Source organism: Sinocyclocheilus grahami, unplaced genomic scaffold (assembly GCF_001515645.1).
Source record: "Sinocyclocheilus grahami isolate Dianchi unplaced genomic scaffold, SAMN03320097.WGS_v1.1 scaffold512.1, whole genome shotgun sequence".
In the NCBI taxonomy this organism is placed as follows: Eukaryota; Metazoa; Chordata; class Actinopteri; order Cypriniformes; family Cyprinidae; genus Sinocyclocheilus; species Sinocyclocheilus grahami.
In genome coordinates this window covers 105,304-126,190 of record NW_015505691.1, presented here as the reverse complement: position 1 = coordinate 126,190, position 20,887 = coordinate 105,304, and the positions used below count along the sequence as shown (strand labels likewise).

The 20,887-nt window shown below is 36.9% G+C and overlaps 1 protein-coding gene across 1 annotated transcript; it reads right to left on the bottom strand.

Annotated features, from left to right (window-relative positions):
- Positions 1-18,423: 18,423 nt before the first annotated feature.
- LOC107554731 (uncharacterized) lies at positions 18,424-20,061 on the bottom strand. The gene is made up of 3 exons (XM_016237328.1): positions 19,736-20,061; positions 19,227-19,347; positions 18,424-18,711 (listed from the first exon to the last, which is right to left on the bottom strand). Exons 1-3 carry the CDS (start codon positions 19,936-19,938, stop codon positions 18,424-18,426), a joined length of 612 nt encoding a protein of 203 aa, XP_016092814.1. The 5' UTR covers positions 19,939-20,061.
- Positions 20,062-20,887: the final 826 nt, after the last annotated feature.

Here is a 20,887-nt window from a genome sequence, read left to right as displayed (position 1 = left end):
GCCTCGCGCTAGCGACTGCTACGTGAGCTGGAGGCCCGGCTACATGTGGCGCTGCGGCCGAAAGAGCCTCGGGAAAAAGTTAAGCCGAAGCGAGAAGCGAATGAGGTTTTGCTGCGGTGAGAACTGGGGTGCAGCCCAGGCTCGTTTAAGACCTGCCGCTTCGACCCAAGGCTCGAGGTGAGCCGGGTCTTGTGCGGGAAAATGATAGTGTCGAGTGGGCGAGTTCGAGGCTTTGCTCGATCTATTGGCCACCTTGGCTGATTTGCAGGATGAAGAATAGATCGTACAGATCAGCTTTGTTTACCCTCCGTGAGAATGGTTCATCGGGGAAAAAAATCAGCGTTTGTTTCCGCCTTCAATACTATCCACTTTGATATATTGGCATGGCCGAATGATACGAGGATGTCGGGGAAGTTGGAAGTCTCGCCGTTGGAGGCGAGGTTAAGCCTCGGTGTTGTGGAGAGCGTGTGGCTGGTCGAGCAGAGCGACGGCCGCGATGAAGCTCGGCGGCGGTGACTGGGGGAAAAGGAGTGAGCCTAGGGCCGGCAGATTGCGACGGAGGATACGAAAGATCCCCAGAACAGATCTTGTCGTCGTACGGAAAAAGTTGAGTCTGTGATATAATGGGTAAAGGTAATGATGCCATCCCCTCCACGCTCTCCCACTTGTGCGCTTTCTGTACTGTCCTGTATAAATAGAAACAAAAACACCGAAATTATATCCTCATAAAATATCACATTTGATATTGTGAAATATCTTTAACTGAATGCAAAACAAATTACATACAATATTTTCACTTTACAGTTCAATAATAGTGGGGTTAGAAACAAAGTGCACAACACTATTCATTAAACACTTATTTAATGTATTCAGATGAAAGTTTACAATATTAACAAATTATTCACAAGCAGTTTTTTTCAGAGCCCCCAGTTACACTGTTTTAATCAGAATCCTAACTATACAGTGTATTTAGTAAAACAAGTAAAATCAAATTAAGTACTTTTTTATTAAACCAAGTAAAATCAAAACCTATCACTAAAGTTGTGCGCTTTCTGTACTGTCCTGTATAAATAGAAACAAAAACACCGAAATTATATCCTCATAAAATATCACATTTGATATTGTGAAATATCTTTAACTGAATGCAAAACAAATTACATACAATATTTTCACTTTACAGTTCAATAATAGTGGGGTTAGAAACAAAGTGCACAACACTATTCATTAAACACTTATTTAATGTATTCAGATGAAAGTTTACAATATTAACAAATTATTCACAAGCAGTTTTTTTCAGAGCCCCCAGTTACACTGTTTTAATAAAAATCCTAACTATACAGTGTATTTAGTAAAACAAGTAAAATCTAATTAAGTACATTTTTATTCAACCAAGTAAAATCAAAACCTATCACTAAAGGTCAATTAATCTCTACCAGAAGTGACAGTGCAATGTAGCAGATGAACAATTCCTTACCAATAATAAGCTGGATGCTTGATGACTCTACAAGGGGAAAGAAGAAATATTTTACTGAAAAGTTCTTAAAAAGCAGGATTAATTTTATACCATTCCTTTAAACCAGTGGTTCTCAAACGTTTTATACCAAGTACCACTTCAGAAAATATTTGGCTCTCTAAGTACCAGCATAATGACCAACATTAAATTTCAGCAGTGTAGTAGGCCTAACTATTCAGCTACAGCTCTGCACAGTTGTAGCAGATGAACAATTCCTTACCAATAATAAGCTGGATGCTTGATGACTCTACAAGGGGAGAGAATAAATATTTTACTGAAAAGTTCTTAAAAAGCAGGATTAATTTTATACCATTTCTTTAAACCAGTGGTTCTCAAACGTTTTATACCAAGTACCACTTCAGAAAATATTTGGCTCTCTAAGTACCACCATAATGACCAATATTCAATTTCAGCAGTGTAGTAGGCCTAACTATTCAGCTACAGCTCTGCACAGTTAAAAAATTATGCAGTTTTATTCCTAATAAGAATATTTATTGTTGACAGCCACTTTAACAATGTAAAATACACAGTTTGAACATTAACACGGCACTGTGCTTACAAACAGGCAAATTAATTTTTTAAATAATGATTAAATTAAAATGTGTTGTACCAAAAGTTAAATAACTGTACTGTATATATAAATCTTAAATAAAGAATGTACTAACATTAATTTATATTTAATGTAGTGATTCCTCTGCGTACCACTAGTGCTACTCGTAACGGTCACGAATCCGGTCCATGAACTTCTGTCTGCTCGCCACCAGAGGTCACTCTTCCTATGGCCATTGATAGGACTCTTGCACCACACCACTGTTGCACTTCACCCAGACTACAGTTCCCATCATCCACTGCACTGATCACACACACACAGTTGATTGCACACAGCTGTATTCAATCACACATTCCCTATACAACACTCACGCTGATCCCTTCCCACTGCCGAGTATTGTATAGCGTATATCTATCTATCTATCTAAGAAACCACAATAAACAGTCCACAGGGGCGTTACACCTAGATGACAGCCAGTCAGCCAGATTAACCAATCATGATCAAAGCAATAAGTTAAAACAACCAATAGGAATTGTTTCAGCGTGGTAACACAGCAAAATGTATTTAGTTTTATTGTTGTTAATGATGATAATATTATATAATATAGAATAATATAGTATATAATATAGATAATATAGAAATCAATACTTTTATTTAGCAAGGATGCTGGATGATGATAAAGACATTTATAATGTTACAAAAGATTTCTATTTCAATATAAATGCTGTTCTTCTGAACTTTCTATTCATTAAATAAACCAGAACAATTTCTACAGCTGTTTTCAACATAATAATTTTTTTTTTTTTGAGCAGCAAATCAGAATATTTGAATGTTTTCTGAAGGATCATGTGACTGGAGTAATGATGCTAAAAATTCAGCTTTGAAATCAAAGGAATAACATATTTTCAAATAGAAACAGTTATTTTAAATAGTAAAAATATTTCAAAATGTTCCTGTTTTTGCTGTATTTTGGATCAAATAAATGCAGGCTTGGTGAGCAGAAGAGAATTCTTTAAAGAACATAAAAAATCTTACTGTTCAAAAACATTTGACTGGTAGTGTATGTTAGCCTATAGTTTGAAGATATGACTATTAATAAGGTAAGTCTGAGGTGATTATTTGACAGTGATTTCACATGTCTTCTTTGTCTGAAGGTTAAATACAAATAAAAGGTGAGCATTCATTTATTTGTGCCATTTGTTTTTCTAAAATATATAATTTTATAGAAGAAGGTTTCATAGACTTAGCAAATTAATTTTTCATAGGTTTAGGTACAGACATCTGTTGTGGGCGTTTTTGAGGCTTTTTTTTATCATATCGATATCAGAATTATATCTTATTGACCAAAATTAAGAAATATATTGTGATATAAATTTTGGCCATATCGTCCAGCCCTAATACAATCCAACATGGCAATCATGTACAACTAGCCCCATAAGAGTCGAAAGAAAAAAGAGAAGAAAAAACAACAAATAATAATTACACACCCTTAACAGGGGTGAATAACCGAAAGAGACCTTAAAAAAACAAAAAACACTTTTTGGTGTTTTCAATTCTATAATATTGAAGGTTAAAATTAATGAAGTTTTTACAATATTAAAGTTACAGTTACATAATAATATTTCTATTTCAAATCGTTTTATTAAAATATAAACATTTAAATGGTGGCTGTCAAAAAAAACTTGATGGATTTATTCAAACATAAATTAAACATTGAAGAACAGTAAAAAATAGAATTAATATGTTATATGGTGCATTAGGGATGTAACGATTCACTCAACTCACGATTCGATTCACGTTTTTTTAAACAAAATGATATTTAAGACAAATTATAAATTAAATGTGTCCTTTTATTATTGCTTGGACAAAATTCTGCACGTTTCTTTGTGAAATAATATACTAATATAGCACTTACTATTATTGCTCTTTTGTTGGTTTTGTCCTCATTTGTAAGTCACTTTGAATAAAAGCATCTGCTAAATAACAAAATATAAATATAATGTAAATGTAAATAACAAACTAATTTGAAATTTTAAAACAAGCCCCAAATCAAATAAATAAGTAACACAAATAAAAGAAATCTCTTCATATAAACAAACTAAGGCTTTGTCTGTGCTCTTAACATTTAAAATTAGAGGCAACCACTGCATTTTAATCTTGATCCAAACAAAGATGCTGCATACATGCAACATGAGCAGTTTTTAATCTAAATTAGATTGTATAATTTCGAAATTTGAAGCAAAAACAGAATGATTTGACAATTTTGTGAAACTATACATAAAAAATATCTGCATGAAACCGAAACAGCAGACGAGCAGAATGAGACGCAGATGCTCTCTCTGCCAGCAGGTGGTGCTTAAATCGTTTTCTTGGTTTCCGCTGTAAACAAAGCAGCGCTGCACTTATGAACTTTAATATGCATTATACAGAGGCAAGATGAAAAGAAAAAATACCATCTAAACTTTTCTAAAGACAGTAAGTTCCCCTCAGACATACATTCATATAAACTCCTACCCCTAATTGAATCGCGATTTGTTTAGCATCTCAACAAATCGTCACATATTTAAAACGATTTTCAACCGGCTAGGGGTTAATCGTTACATCCCTATGGTGCATGTATTAAGCAAAATGCCCCTCTCTACAGTTTATTTTTCTATCTGACTAATGAGTTTATTTTCACCGAATATGTTTTTTCTGAGGTAAATGTGACGTTACGTGATATTGTTTACAAGCCATTATTGACATCTTTGCGCGGCTGAAACACTGATTAAACTATTACATGAGACAGAATATGGATTGTAAAGTTGTACTCTTTCTTTTAACGTACCTTCGGATGTTTAGTCATGTTTATTTTGTGCTGAAACTGGTATTAATGTGGAGGAGATGATCACGTGCGCCTCGCGCTGCCGCGTCTGTTGAACTGAGGCGCTACAGCGATCTGTCACTCCACATTAAACAGCGCCAAAATGGCATTTATTGTTTAAATACTGCAATACAATAGACATAATTTGAAATCTGAGACTTTGTTTCATATTAAAAGTACCAAAGCACAATGCTTATTGCGATTTATTGGATGGGAAGTACCCTTCAATGTTCCGTCCATTAACTGAAAACAGGCTAGACTAATCGATTCTTGGGATTTAAGAATCGATATCGTTCCGTAAAAATGAGAATCGATTAATATTTTTTACCCAGCCCTAGTTAATACTGCTTTGAGATTGACTTAAAGCTGTTTACATCTGTGTGTACAGGCCTTTTTGTTTGGATAACTTGTTTGTTCTCATAGCTGAGGTGGGGCACATCAAGCATCCAGGAGTGTTCCTCTTTTTACCTACACACACATTCTGCTACCTTGCAAGAAAGGATGCATCCTTGGTTCCATCTAGGGCTATGAAGAGTGATCTTGCCAGTTCAGGGCTGGGTGAGAAGCGCCTTACTTTTCAAGGTATATGTGATGTTATGTTTTGTTATGTTATGTTATGTTATGTAGTTTTTGCAGATGGTGTCACATTGTCTTAATTACATCAAACTCCAGATATAAAAATATCTGGAAAAAACGTCTGATGCTTATTTAAAATAAACAACAGTGAAAAATATGGTGTGTGCCTTTGCTTGTGTAGACTACAGGTTCACTTTGAAACTAAATTTTTCTATTTGACAGCTTATTTTAGAAACTGCATGTTCCTGTGTATTATCAGGTGATTTGTTTAGAATTTCCAGCTTTACTTGATGACACTTCAAATGGTTTCCCTTTTCAGCACTCCTCATCTGGATCAGATCCACAGTGTTTCTAAGGGTGCTTTCACACTAGCACTTTTGGTGCGCACCCGGGTTCGATTGACGTCAGAGTTCGGTACGTTTGGATGATGTAAACGCGGTCTTCCGAACTCGAGTGCGCACCGTACCCAAGTCTGCATAAAAGGGGTGGTCTGGGGTACAGTTCAAGTGAACTCCGGTACGGTTCGCTGCTGATGTGAACGCAATCGTACCAAATCGCGGAAGTGAACTGCTATTAATGATGTATTATTTGATAAAAATGTGTGTTTGTGTGCATTTCACTCACTTTCCTGACGAGCATGACTGACGTGCTGCAAGCAGAGCGCTGTATATCTCATTTCTATTCGCCTTCAGAGTACTTTAGAGCATTTGCATAAGGCAGACGTAAGTGCCGTTATGTACTGAAGCTTTGGAAACAAAACCAATGGTTCAAAAGCATAAATATAAAATTGAAGAGAGCAATCCCACGCATTCTGCCATCTTCGCCTGCGCCATCGTTATTAAGCAACAGAGTAAACAGCTGCTGGCCTAATGACGCAAACGAACCGCGGTTCGGACCCAAATAATATAATGTGAACACAGTCCAGCAGGGGGAGGGGGGAGCAATCGAACTCGGGTTCGGACCAAGCAATCGAACCAAGTGTGAAAGCTCCCTAAAATTGATTGAAATAAGCTTACAAATGGCTTGCCTAAGTCATGCATATGTAAAGATCGCCTTGCTATTGAAGATCCAGTGAATGCTTTGTTTTAATAGGGAGCCAGTGCTGTGTTGACAGAACCGGTCATACAGAACAGGTCGTATTTCCTGGTTCTAGTAAGAACTCTAAAGCGTAAAAACTCTATAAAGCGTATTGACATTGCATTTGACATTGAGAGCATAGGTCGTAATTTAGATATATTTTTGATTATGTTATGTAGTTTTTGCAGATGGTGTCACATTGTCTTAATTACATCAAACTCCAGATATAAAAATATCTGGAAAAAACGTCTGATGCTTATTTAAAATAAACAACAGTGAAAAATATGGTGTGTGCCTTTGCTTGTGTAGACTACAGGTTCACTTTGAAACTAAATTTTTCTATTTGACAGCTTATTTTAGAAACTGCATGTTCCTGTGTATTATCAGGTGATTTGTTTAGAATTTCCAGCTTTACTTGATGACACTTCAAATGGTTTCCCTTTTCAGCACTCCTCATCTGGATCAGATCCACAGTGTTTCTAAGGGTGCTTTCACACTAGCACTTTTGGTGCGCACCCGGGTTCGATTGACGTCAGAGTTCGGTACGTTTGGATGATGTAAACGCGGTCTTCCGAACTCGAGTGCGCACCGTACCCAAGTCTGCATAAAAGGGGTGGTCTGGGGTACAGTTCAAGTGAACTCCGGTACGGTTCGCTGCTGATGTGAACGCAATCGTACCAAATCGCGGAAGTGAACTGCTATTAATGATGTATTATTTGATAAAAATGTGTGTTTGTGTGCATTTCACTCACTTTCCTGACGAGCATGACTGACGTGCTGCAAGCAGAGCGCTGTATATCTCATTTCTATTCGCCTTCAGAGTACTTTAGAGCATTTGCATAAGGCAGACGTAAGTGCCGTTATGTACTGAAGCTTTGGAAACAAAACCAATGGTTCAAAAGCATAAATATAAAATTGAAGAGAGCAATCCCACGCATTCTGCCATCTTCGCCTGCGCCATCGTTATTAAGCAACAGAGTAAACAGCTGCTGGCCTAATGACGCAAACGAACCGCGGTTCGGACCCAAATAATATAATGTGAACACAGTCCAGCAGGGGGAGGGGGGAGCAATCGAACTCGGGGTCGGACCAAGCAATCGAACCAAGTGTGAAAGCTCCCTAAAATTGATTGAAATAAGCTTACAAATGGCTTGCCTAAGTCATGCATATGTAAAGATCGCCTTGCTATTGAAGATCCAGTGAATGCTTTGTTTTAATAGGGAGCCAGTGCTGTGTTGACAGAACCGGTCATACAGAACAGGTCGTATTTCCTGGTTCTAGTAAGAACTCTAAAGCGTAAAAACTCTATAAAGCGTATTGACATTGCATTTGACATTGAGAGCATAGGTCGTAATTTAGATATATTTTTGAGATTGAAAAATGCTAGAAACGTGGCTTTCAAAGGAAAGATTGCTATCAAATAGCACATCTAGGTTCCTAACTGATGACGAAGAATTGACAGAGGAGCCATCAAGTGTTTGACAGTGTTCTAGGTTATTACATGCGGAGGTTTTAGGTCCTATAATTAACACCTCTGTTTTTTCAGAATTTAGCAGTAAGAAATTACTAGTCATCCAGTTTTTATATCAACTATGCATTTCGTTAGTTTTTCAAATTGGTATGTTTCTTCAGGCCACCAAGAAATGTAGAGCTGAGTATCATCAGCATAACAGTGAAAGCTAACACCATGTTTCCTGATGATATCTCCCAAGGGTAAAGCGTGATATGATATACAAATATGGCCAAAGCTGACTGTATTTTTTGAGGAGGCCGAGATCAGAATTTGGAGGGAAAAGAGAAGAATTTCCTTTTATAGGTATAGAAATATAGAAAAAGAAAATATAGGTATAAATATATATAGGTATACATATATATATATGTGTATATCTGTGCATGTATATGTATGGTATGCATATTTTTTATTTATGTAGGTACATGACTATTTACTTATTTTATTATTATTTAGGTATTTTGTGTAATGTCATTTTGAACAACAAATTCCATTTTATTTATTTATTTATTTTCTGTTCTTTATGTTTTGTTTTCATTTCTTGATGGTTATGTAATGTGAGAGTAATGTTTGTGTATTGTGAGCAAGTGAACGGAAGTGTTTTTGAGTTACTGTGTTAATTAGGTCATAAATGTTAAGATTACTATGATTATTAACTGATTGATTATGTTGTCTAATCTTGTCTTTTTGTTTTTCTGTTGCTGCTGTTGCTCTTTAATTTTCTTTTGGGGATTAATAAAGGTGAACATTTGGGCGGCGTTATGCAAATCTTCCCACATCGTGACGTAGACATGTGGGGGCGTGTTTAAACGAGGCATTTTAGGAGGGCGTGGACCAGTCTTAACTTTTATAAAGAATATCTCTTTGGGTTTGAGACTTTAGTCTTTGCAACTTTAGGGATCTTATCTATTCACGAACAGCTTGTAACACTCCAAAGAGAAAGGAAAACTTGAAATCGCATCATATGACCCCTTTAAACCTAAATATTGAGCAGCATTCATTTAACAATGAGCATTTTGCAGTGCCCACTGCATACTTATTTTAAATAATGGAAAATTATAACAGCAGGCATGATAGTTGCATACAGTTTATTATTTCAGTGAATATCCCATTATCTATGAGCATTAAGAAGACACTCAAAGGAGTAAAGAAAAAAGAAAATAAAGAAAGTTGTGTTCATATCATGGAGAAAGAGATTATTTTCCACTATAATTCTTCTTCACCCTCATAAGTAAAAGTTGGTAACTTCAGTTTACAAAGAGCAGCAGATTTGGCACCAATCTGTAGAGAACAACATTCCAATATGTTTGTATGTGTACATATAGACCAATATAATTTGTATAGCTTTTTTTATTTATTTAATCACATTAATACTTGATTTAATAAGTTATTTGTGTTACATGCCCTCGTTACAACACATTCTTTACCTGCTCAAAGTGTTTTTCCCCATAGCGAATGTAAGTGGCTACATGCTCACAGTTGTTCATAAGCAAGTCCCAAGTCCTGCAATTTTTGTGTATTTGCCTTATGACTTTCTTCATATCATCAGTAGATCTTACTTTAATTTTACCATCCAGGTAGTTAAACTTCCATGGTTTACCAGAGATTTCATTCATTTTTCCAAATATACAGTCAGAACCCTTGGGAAAGACATAACCTTTTAACAGAGAGTATATGATTAAACACAGTTCATTCTGTGAGTAAAATAAAGTCCAATTAAACAAAAGGAATGACATTACTGCACATAGTTTAATGTTTATATCATTTTATTCTACATTAAGTCTCTTAAGGGTGGTTTGTAGTTCTGCTGGATATATACAGTGGAGATCAAAATTAGAAAACAACCTACACTTTCCTACATTTCAATGTCACTCCTAAATTTCAATGTAAACTAGCCTGTACTCCAAATGAAATCATACACGGTCATTTACATTTTTGAAAATGAAATGCTACCATTAAAAAGGCACATCTTACCCCATCTTAAATGTGTGTGTGTACAATTTGCATTTACTGTTACACTGTAACATATTTAGATATAACATGTTACATTTTCAGGATGACGAGGTTTAAGTCAATGTGTTATTATAAGAAATAAATAGAAACATCTGCTGATTTAGTTGTTGTAGCACAAAATGTAAAATTATTTAAAGGGGTAAGATTGTCCCCTGCGCAGGACAAAAAGATAAAAACCTATTCTATGACTTACACAGGCATATTTAATTGCACATATTGTAATTGAAGTTATGTCATGATATCAATACTATGAATGCAAATCAAATGAGATCACTTACTTAGCCTATCCACATAATTTTTCACGTAAGAGCAGGCTTAAGTGTGTCAAGACTTCCAGTCAGACATGTTCACAAGTCTCTGAGGTCCAAGTCAAGTCTCAAGTCTTTAAGGTCGAGTCCAAGTCAAGTCTTTGTTCTATTTATTAGCAACAGTTCTTTCAGCTAGTTATTGAGGCTAAATTGGCTTTGAAATACTGATTTCACGATGTGATTTTCTCAAAAAATACTTGAACAAAATTTAAGACAAATTAGAAATTAAAAGGTGTCCATTTATTAATTGTCAGACAAAATGCTGCACATTTCTTTGTAAAATTTAAATATGTCAAACAACAAAACTAAATTGAAATTTTAAAGGGGTCATATGATGCGATTTAAATTTTTCCTTTCTCTTTGGAGTGTTACAAGCTCTTGGTGCATAAAGAAGATCTGTAAAGTTGCAAAGACTAAAGTCTCAAATCCAAAGAGATATTCTTTATAAAAGTTAAGCGTTAACCACACACACCGACCTAAAACGGCTCGTTCTAACACGCCCCCACATGTCTACATCACTATGTGGGAAGATTTGCATAACGCCACCCAAATGTTCACGCAAAGAAAGAAGGCGTAACTTTTATTCTCGCTGTAGTATTGTTGTTGCCGCCGCATGATAGTTGCATACAGTTTATTATTTCAGTGAATATCCCATTATCTATGAGCATTAAGAAGACACTCAAAGGAGTAAAGAAAAAAGAAAATAAAGAAAGTTGTGTTCATATCATGGAGAAAGAGATTATTTTCCACTATAATTCTTCTTCACCCTCATAAGTAAAAGTTGGTAACTTCAGTTTACAAAGAGCAGCAGATTTGGCACCAATCTGTAGAGAACAACATTCCAATATGTTTGTATGTGTACATATAGACCAATATAATTTGTATAGCTTTTTTTATTTATTTAATCACATTAATACTTGATTTAATAAGTTATTTGTGTTACATGCCCTCGTTACAACACATTCTTTACCTGCTCAAAGTGTTTTTCCCCATAGCGAATGTAAGTGGCTACATGCTCACAGTTGTTCATAAGCAAGTCCCAAGTCCTGCAATTTTTGTGTATTTGCCTTATGACTTTCTTCATATCATCAGTAGATCTTACTTTAATTTTACCATCCAGGTAGTTAAACTTCCATGGTTTACCAGAGATTTCATTCATTTTTCCAAATATACAGTCAGAACCCTTGGGAAAGACATAACCTTTTAACAGAGAGTATATGATTAAACACAGTTCATTCTGTGAGTAAAATAAAGTCCAATTAAACAAAAGGAATGACATTACTGCACATAGTTTAATGTTTATATCATTTTATTCTACATTAAGTCTCTTAAGGGTGGTTTGTAGTTCTGCTGGATATATACAGTGGAGATCAAAATTAGAAAACAACCTACACTTTCCTACATTTCAATGTCACTCCTAAATTTCAATGTAAACTAGCCTGTACTCCAAATGAAATCATACACGGTCATTTACATTTTTGAAAATGAAATGCTACCATTAAAAAGGCACATCTTACCCCATCTTAAATGTGTGTGTGTACAATTTGCATTTACTGTTACACTGTAACATATTTAGATATAACATGTTACATTTTCAGGATGACGAGGTTTAAGTCAATGTGTTATTATAAGAAATAAATAGAAACATCTGCTGATTTAGTTGTTGTAGCACAAAATGTAAAATTATTTAAAGGGGTAAGATTGTCCCCTGCGCAGGACAAAAAGATAAAAACCTATTCTATGACTTACACAGGCATATTTAATTGCACATATTGTAATTGAAGTTATGTCATGATATCAATACTATGAATGCAAATCAAATGAGATCACTTACTTAGCCTATCCACATAATTTTTCACGTAAGAGCAGGCTTAAGTGTGTCAAGACTTCCAGTCAGACATGTTCACAAGTCTCTGAGGTCCAAGTCAAGTCTCAAGTCTTTAAGGTCGAGTCCAAGTCAAGTCTTTGTTCTATTTATTAGCAACAGTTCTTTCAGCTAGTTATTGAGGCTAAATTGGCTTTGAAATACTGATTTCACGATGTGATTTTCTCAAAAAATACTTGAACAAAATTTAAGACAAATTAGAAATTAAAAGGTGTCCATTTATTAATTGTCAGACAAAATGCTGCACATTTCTTTGTAAAATTTAAATATGTCAAACAACAAAACTAAATTGAAATTTTAAAGGGGTCGTATGATGCAATTTAAATTTGTCCTTTCTCTTTGGAGTGTTACAAGCTCTTGGTGCATAAAGAAGATCTGTAAAGCTGCAAAGACTAAAGTCTCAAATCCAAAGAGATATTCTTTATAAAAGTTAAGCGTTAACCACACCTACCTAAAACGGCTCGTTCTAAAACGCCCCCACATATCTACCTCACTATGTGGGAAGATTTGCATAACGCCACCCAAATGTTCACGCAAAGAAAGAAGGAGTAACTTTTATTCTCGCTGTAGTATTGTTGTTGCCGCCGCCATATCATGAAGGCGCTGTGTGATTCGTTGTGAAAGCAAAACTACTTTGTTTGGTCTTCCAAAAGAGGACGATATCTGCTTCGTCATGACTAGAGCTGATCCGTGCTGGTCGCTGAGGAAATATATCAACTTCGCGCTGTCGATCGCCGTCCAGCCCGGGGTCGTCACATGTGGTTGCCGCATTCTACACAGTATGTGAGGGGCGTAACATTTCCGTCACACGCTTGAGGTATTCGGCCAATCACAACGCACTGGATAGCTGGCCAATCACAGCACACCTCGCTTTTTCAGACCGATGAGCTTTGTAAAAATCGATGCGTTTCAGAAAGGCGGGGCATAGAGGAGAAACAATGTACAGTATGTGGAAAATAATGTGTTTTTTGAACCTTAAACCGCATAAACACATTTCATTACACCAAATACACAAAATAATGTTCTTTTTAGCAGCATCATATGACCCCTTTAATAACAAACCCCAATCAATCAAATGAATAACACAAATTAAATAAATCTCATATAAACAAACCAAGGCTTTGTCTGTGCTCTTTTTCAATTTAAAATTAGAGGCAACCACAGTATTTTAAACACAACACAATCCTAACAAAGAGGCTGCATACATGCAGCATGAGCAGTTTTTAATCTACATTGGATTGTATAATTTCGAAATTTGAAGCAAAAACAAAATGGTCTGACTTTAGTTTTGTGAAAATATTCTACATAAAACATCTGCACGTAACAAAACAGTAGACAGGCTGAATTAGAATGCAGATTCACTCTCTGCCAGCAGGTGGTGCTTGAACAGCAATTAAACACTGTTTCCTTGGTTGCCGCTGTAAACAAAGCAGCGCTGTGGTTATGAACACTACTTTAATATGCATTACAGAGGCAAGATAAAAAGAAAATATCATCTAAACTTTTCTAAAGACAGCCAGTTGCCCTCAGAGATACATTCATATTAACTCCCATATCATATGACTTGCGTTTTTTACCAAGTCCAAGTCAAGTCCCAAGTCTTTATTTATGCAACTTAAGTGCAACTCGAATCCAAGTCGCAGACTCAAGTTTCCATCTCTGCTTCCAGTCTCATTCACTTCCATACATTTTTGCTGTTCACTTTCCCAAATCACAACAGATACTCACCAGTCACTGACAAATAAGTTGTGTGTGTTCAACATTAGATTTTTTTCAACTTACCTGTCACTGATTCACTCCTGCCATTTAAAATAAGACACGTTAACCTTATTAACGTTGTTTTGTGTGAGTCTGGATTTTGTAACACCAATAGGTGTACACTTTCAAAGAACGTAGGTAAACACAATATTGAAAGAAACCAAAGTATTTATGTAATTTGTTAACTGAATACTTTCTTGTCCCAGTAGGTGACCACTTACTCAACGAGGCAGCAAGATTTGATAGTATTGTTCCTGCATCTGCTTCCACAAGCACAGCAGCGTCCTCAGCCTCTTCTAGAAAATCCTTAGAACATAACGGGCAGTCGGAAAATATTAACAGTAATGTGCTGTACTTCATGCAATATTTTTCCACTTGTTTATATTAAAGGGTTAGTTCACCCTAAAATGAAAATTAGCTTGTGTTTTACTTGTCCTCGAAGCATCCTAGGTGTATATGACTTTCTTCTTTCAGACGAATCCAGTCGGAGTTATATTAAAAATCGTCCTGGCTATTCCAAGCTCAATCGTTGCAGTCAGCGGGTGTTGCAGTTGAACAGTCCACAAGTCGTCAAATAAAGCTTGCGCATTCATAATAAAACGTGCCGCAGTCGATGAATAAAGGCCCCCTGTAGCGAATCCATGAGTTTTTGGACCGGAGTTCGCCACCGCTGGTCTATGGTAACATACAGTATTGAGCCATAAAATTACATGATTTAGTTCAGATACAGGTTTTCACAAAAACAAAAATCTTGTACAACAGCATTTCAGCCTTTATACCATTTTTATGAAAAGGGATAAATCAAGCATATCAATTATGTCAATTTAAAACGTATACATATAAATTTTTTAAGTCTTATATTAATCTTATATTATAAGTCCAAGACGTAATATAAGTCTTAATTGTTTAGATTTTTAGAAGGCACTAGGGCTGTCACGATTATTAAATAACCGTATGATCGCAATTGTTTGACATTGTTTGATGCAATTGTCGTTGTACCCAACCGCAATTATTGCGCACTTTTATTAGCCACAAGGGGGAACTGTAGTACCTGCAGCACCCTACTTCCAACATGCTTGCTCTGCACGCATTACGCTAAGCAAATACGCGTGTTAAGTTCAAATGACACTAGAAAATACCAGCGAAAAGCGCCAACACCACAAATCTTAGAAACCATCTAAAGACACATCATCCCACTGAATTTGCCGAAGTTTGCAAGGCATCCAAAACCGCACATACATCCCGTCAGCTGCCAATAGAGGAGGCTTTCGAACGGGTAACGAAATATAAACTTGACAGCATCAAATGGCGCACACTGACAGACAGTGTTACTAGGTACATTGCGAAGGAAATGCAGCCGTTTAATACGGTGGAAAAAACAGCATTTAAAGAAATGCTGAAACAAGTATGAATTGCCAGGAAAAACATACATTTCCAAAACGACAATACCGAATTTGTACAATCAAGTGAAGGAAGATATTGTTACAGATCTGAAACAAATTGCTTTTTATTACGTTACTACAGACATGTGGTCCAGCTCAAACATGACTCCATACATGAGCTTTACAGTTCATTACATCACAGCTGACTGGACTCTACAGTCAAAATGTCTAGAGACAAGGTACACCCCAGAAAACCACAGAGCTGATAATCTAGCAGAAACTCTTAAGTGTATTTTATCGGACTGGGAATTAGATGAAAAAAAATGTCTTGCATTACCACAGATAATGGAGCTAATATTGTGGCTGCAGTGGGCAAACTTGGTTGGCCATGGCTAAATTGCTTTGGCCATAATCTCCATTTGGCTGTCACAAATGCTGTAGCAAGTGAGAGAGCGCACAGCTCGTGCCCTAGGACTGTGTAGAAATCTGGTAACCACCTTCAGTATGAGTTGGATAAAGAAAAGAGTCCTGAAAAAGGCACAGACGGAGACCAACATCCCCCAACATAGCTTAATTCTGGTGAGTGAAATATTTTATTACTATCTATAAATAAATGTTTTAATAAAAATGATATTACAGTTTCAGATACAAATATGAGAATTTCAGAGAAATAAGGATTATTGTTTATATTATTTTACACTACATTCATTATTATTATTAGTAGTAATATAAATATTAATCCTTATTTCAAATTGAAATGATCACAAATTTGTATCTGAAACTATATTTGTAATGTAAATGTAGTTATCAACAAAACTATAAAACTATACCAAATATGTCATTTTTCCTCCAGGATGTCTCTACCCGATGGGGTACGAAGTAGTGCTGGGCGATATACCGGTTCATACCGAATACCGGTGTTTATTTTTGTTATGATATTAATTTTTAAAATACCGCAATACTGGCGCTTAATACATTCAACCCCTACTAGCATTAAACGAACAAATATTGGAGTAGAGCTGTCCCCAGCTGATTTGAAATTTGTGAAAGAGGAGGATCTGCTAGAACTTCTGAGGCCAGTTGAAGTACGCACAGACGGTAATGTACATAACTGTATATAGATTGTTGTATAGTGCAGTTAATTGTTCTGTAGTGTGCATTTCCAATGTTGTGTTTTTTAAATAGTATTTCTGTCAGGACCACTATCGTCAAAGATGATTGACAATTAGCATAGTTTGAATTGGCGGTATGGTTCTGTTCTGGGCAAGAACTCCCTGAGAGCAGCGATAACCCCCCCCAGGGTAAACAGAACAGAACCAACATAAATGTATTGCAGGTATCGTTAAAGTTCAATCATTTTATGTACACATTTAGAATTAGTCTGATTCAAAGGATATTGAACCATGGTTGACAATATTGTATTGTATAACCAGAAGGCTGAATCCTGACTGACAGAGGAGGAGCTGGGGATGGAGGGGGGGAATTAGCTATTGAGCAATGCAAAAACTGCTGATAATACTGAGGGACCTTATATATGAATACTTAGATAGGTGTCGTATTCCCAGAGTTTAAATTTGGTCAGGGCCGTCCGGGGTTTGAGCCCCGGCACATTGATTCCGGGGCTCGACATTAACGCTTCATTACCGCCAGACAAGCATGCTGAGGTAAAAAATCTAAATGAAAAGTTTTTATATTTAAAATACAGTTAGCTAGGCAACATCACACAACATTTTCACCATTATGCCTGTTAATAGTTCAATAAACAGTTCAGTAAGCAAGTACAATAATATTAGTTCACTTACATTTTAGGCGGAACCATAGCGCATCTCACAGAAACCAGCTGATTCATTGCTGAATGATTCTGTGTTTTGAACGAATCGGTTGAGTCAAAGTTTCATTAGCCCATGCATAAACATCTGATGAATCAGCCGTTTGAACGAATCGCTTGAATGAACAACTCAGTGACTCACTAATTAAAAGCTCACTACTGGCACCTGCTGGCGTTTTAATTTAGTTTAAACGTATAATTTCCACCATCATTTCTTGTTTGTATATTCAAAAAAATATTTAAAACAAATCTCATAACATTATTCAATGCAATTGTATTTCTGACCCGAACACAAAGAGACCCGTAAATGTGCTGCAAGGAACTGACCCAGACCCGTATTTTATTTAAAAGTGGGACCCGAACCCGTGCAGACCCGAGAAATGCCTTAAATGTACTACGCAGACCCGACCCCATCACTGTAAATACTTCATGGTTCATGGATGGTTATACAATCTACAGGGTCATAGGCAGTATAGTAAAAGTCTCACCCATAGGTTTACTTGCGTGTTAAAGAAAAAGGTGGATAGGAGATGCTGCACTCATAGGTATTTTTGAATACCCCTGCTGTACACTTCTCGAAATATGGTAAAACTGTTTCTTAAACATATTTACTTGTCAGTGCGTGACCATTGCTGTCTTTAACAGAAGTACACTCTACAAGGGCTTGGTTGGGGACCCCCTTGACATGTCTTTGGTGCAGATTGAAGACATATTCAAAGACTTTGCAATCACAGAGAAACCTTTAGTGGCAACTATGGGCATATGTGAACAGAAAACCCTTGTAGAGACAGCATTTGGCTTGGCACAGAAGGGGAGTGTACTCTCTTACCAGCAGCCTATAATGCCAACAAAGTCAGTCAACATGCACCAAGATTGTCCATCTTACCCACCACTGCCTCTTGGTGAGTACAGGCTTGAACCTACAAAATGTGTGCATGTGTGCACTGAGGAGGAGCATTTCCACCTTAAGAGCTTGATGATCACACTGGACATGGCCTATAAGATTGAGGCTGCCACAAGAGAGCAAGCAGCAGAACAGGAGTGGCATCAGCTACGTAGACCTAGAATTACCTCTTCACGTTTCAGAGAGGTGTGTTTTGTCAGGGGAGTGAGTTCTGCAGAGTCTCTTGCAGAAAGAATCCTCAAAGGAACAAAGCAGACTACATCTCACTCTGTAAGAGTAAAGATGAAGGTGTCTGACATTTCAGCTCAGTACAATCAACGATAACTTGGGTGTCAGAGTATTTGCCGAACACACTCGGCATTGTGGCTCTAATGTCCTCAGGAGACATCCATATTCCGACAGCACCCAGTAAAGTATATAAAAAAGTCTTTATGATCCTGCTGACGGTGGACTGATGAATGTTGAACCGATCCTTCTCCTTCAGACCCAGCGACAGGTAAACCAAGAAGAGGAACAGTTCATCGATCAGTGGAAGGCATCGGCTCTGGTAAGGAGGCAGGGGAGCAAGTCTTGGCATTAATACTGACGATAATTTCCTTTTTATAATAAATGTATGTTTTTAAGTATATTGAAATATATATTACGGTCGTCTTTGGTGCGGATTAATAAGCAATTTGCTTTTAAAAACCAAATAATGGGTAACACTTTATTTTAGTGTCATTGTTAGACATGTTACATGTCCTTACATGTAACTATGCATAACTAATCCTAACCCTACAATACCCTACAATAAGTACATGATATTGCAGGGCTGGGCAACTTCGGTCCTGGAAGGGCCACTGTCATGCAGGGTTTAGCTCTAACCCTAATCAAACACGCATGAAAAAGCTAATCAATGTCTTCAAGATCACTAGAAAGCTACAGGCAGGTGTTTTAATTAGGTTTGGAGCTAAACTCTGAAGTTGCCCATCACTGTAATTAATATTACTCACTGTATAAATTACACTGTAACATGGACAACTTAAAGCAACCAAATGATGCAGTACGAGCCATTCTTACCGGTCGACGAGGTGCTCCAGCTGTGTTGGAAGTGGATGTCCGTGTACCAACACGCACAATTCTCCTAGTTACAGGTTCAATCATTCTCCAAAATGCTTGTAGATGGCGGTAGCTGGCAAATCTAAAACGTTGAAAGAAACATTACCTTCAAAGCATTCCTGATTATTTCTACTAAAAGAAACTTGCACTGACTGATTTTAACACATATCAGTGCCTTTGTTTTGTCTCAAGATGCACACTAATAATGTTTTTTCTAAGGCATGTTTATAAAAATATACTAAATGGCCTAATCCTGGCTTAGCCTAAACATTGTCTGTGAAACCAGGCCTATGTGTTTTGTTTAAGTCTCATCTTACTTTTATTTATATTCTTAAATATGACCTTGTGCTCATAGGGTTCCCCTTATGAATGTATAATAAGGTTATTTAATGAATGAATGTGAACGGCCTTAAGTCTGCAACAAAGTCATTACCACATTGATATGAATATCATGAAACACAAATATGTACCTGGTATAGAATCTGATGTCATCGTCCGATGATGAAAACCTCTCCAAACCAAATGACTGCTTCAGTGTAACCTCTTCCAGCCTCTTTTGCAGTTCTTCAATCACCTGCTGTTGCGCCTCTATTTTCTCACAAGCCATATCCAATGCTGATGGGTCTGGCTTGGCATCGTAATCGTGGCACTGAAGCAACACTTCAACATCCATGCTTACCTCTTCAGTGACTTCATTCTCTGGCCGTTGTGTTCTCTCCCAGACGCTTGGTCTGGCTGCCGGTAGAGAGTAGTCATTCCAGGCAAACAAAACAGGCACAGCCCCCTCTTTTAAGCGTCGTCGTCTACATTGAATGACATCCGTGGAGATGAAATGTCTACTGCAGACTGCCGTGTTCCTCTTAATTACCAAATTTTCACGTCTCACATTACGAATCCATATTTTTCTTAACGTTTCTTCCTTTGGGAAGCGGTGAAAAGTTACGCTTGAATTGAACTGCCCAGACACCGCGCATTGAGGCACACAGCAAAAATCACTGTTAGGATTTTCCTTTTTTTGATACTTTAAGGCTTTTGACAAAGGCATTTTCTTCTCAAAAACATTCAGATATTAAAATAAAAAAGAACATGCAAATAATACGAATAACAACAAACTTACAAACAAGCTACGATAGCACATTAACGTACTTGCCGGCAAGCGGAAGCGAGTAACCCAGGGTTCCGGTGTGGTCACGTGACGTTCGACATATACCCTATTGGGAGTGCAAATGCTTCCCTTGTGAACCAACTTAAAACTCGAATCGAACATTTGAACAGAGACAATGTGGTGGCTCACCGCAAAGAGGGAAGAAAAGCTGTTCAGTTCATCAAACACCACCACTTCAAGAGGACCATCTGACCGGTATGGGTGTGTCGGTGACACACATGATAATGCCAGCTCTCCTATTGCCTCTCAGTCCCTCACAGTCACACATACTTGTATCAGGGGAATGTCTTTCAATTCTAATCAAGGAGAAATCATACCTTCTGTTGTCTTCAAAAGTTGCGCTTGAACCATTTTGCACGAAAAATGACGAAAACTTGCTTTAGCTTTGTGGAGCTTGTTACAGTACCGAGTTCTGATTGGTTAATCGCTGTTATTTAGTTCTTGAAAAATCACAAGT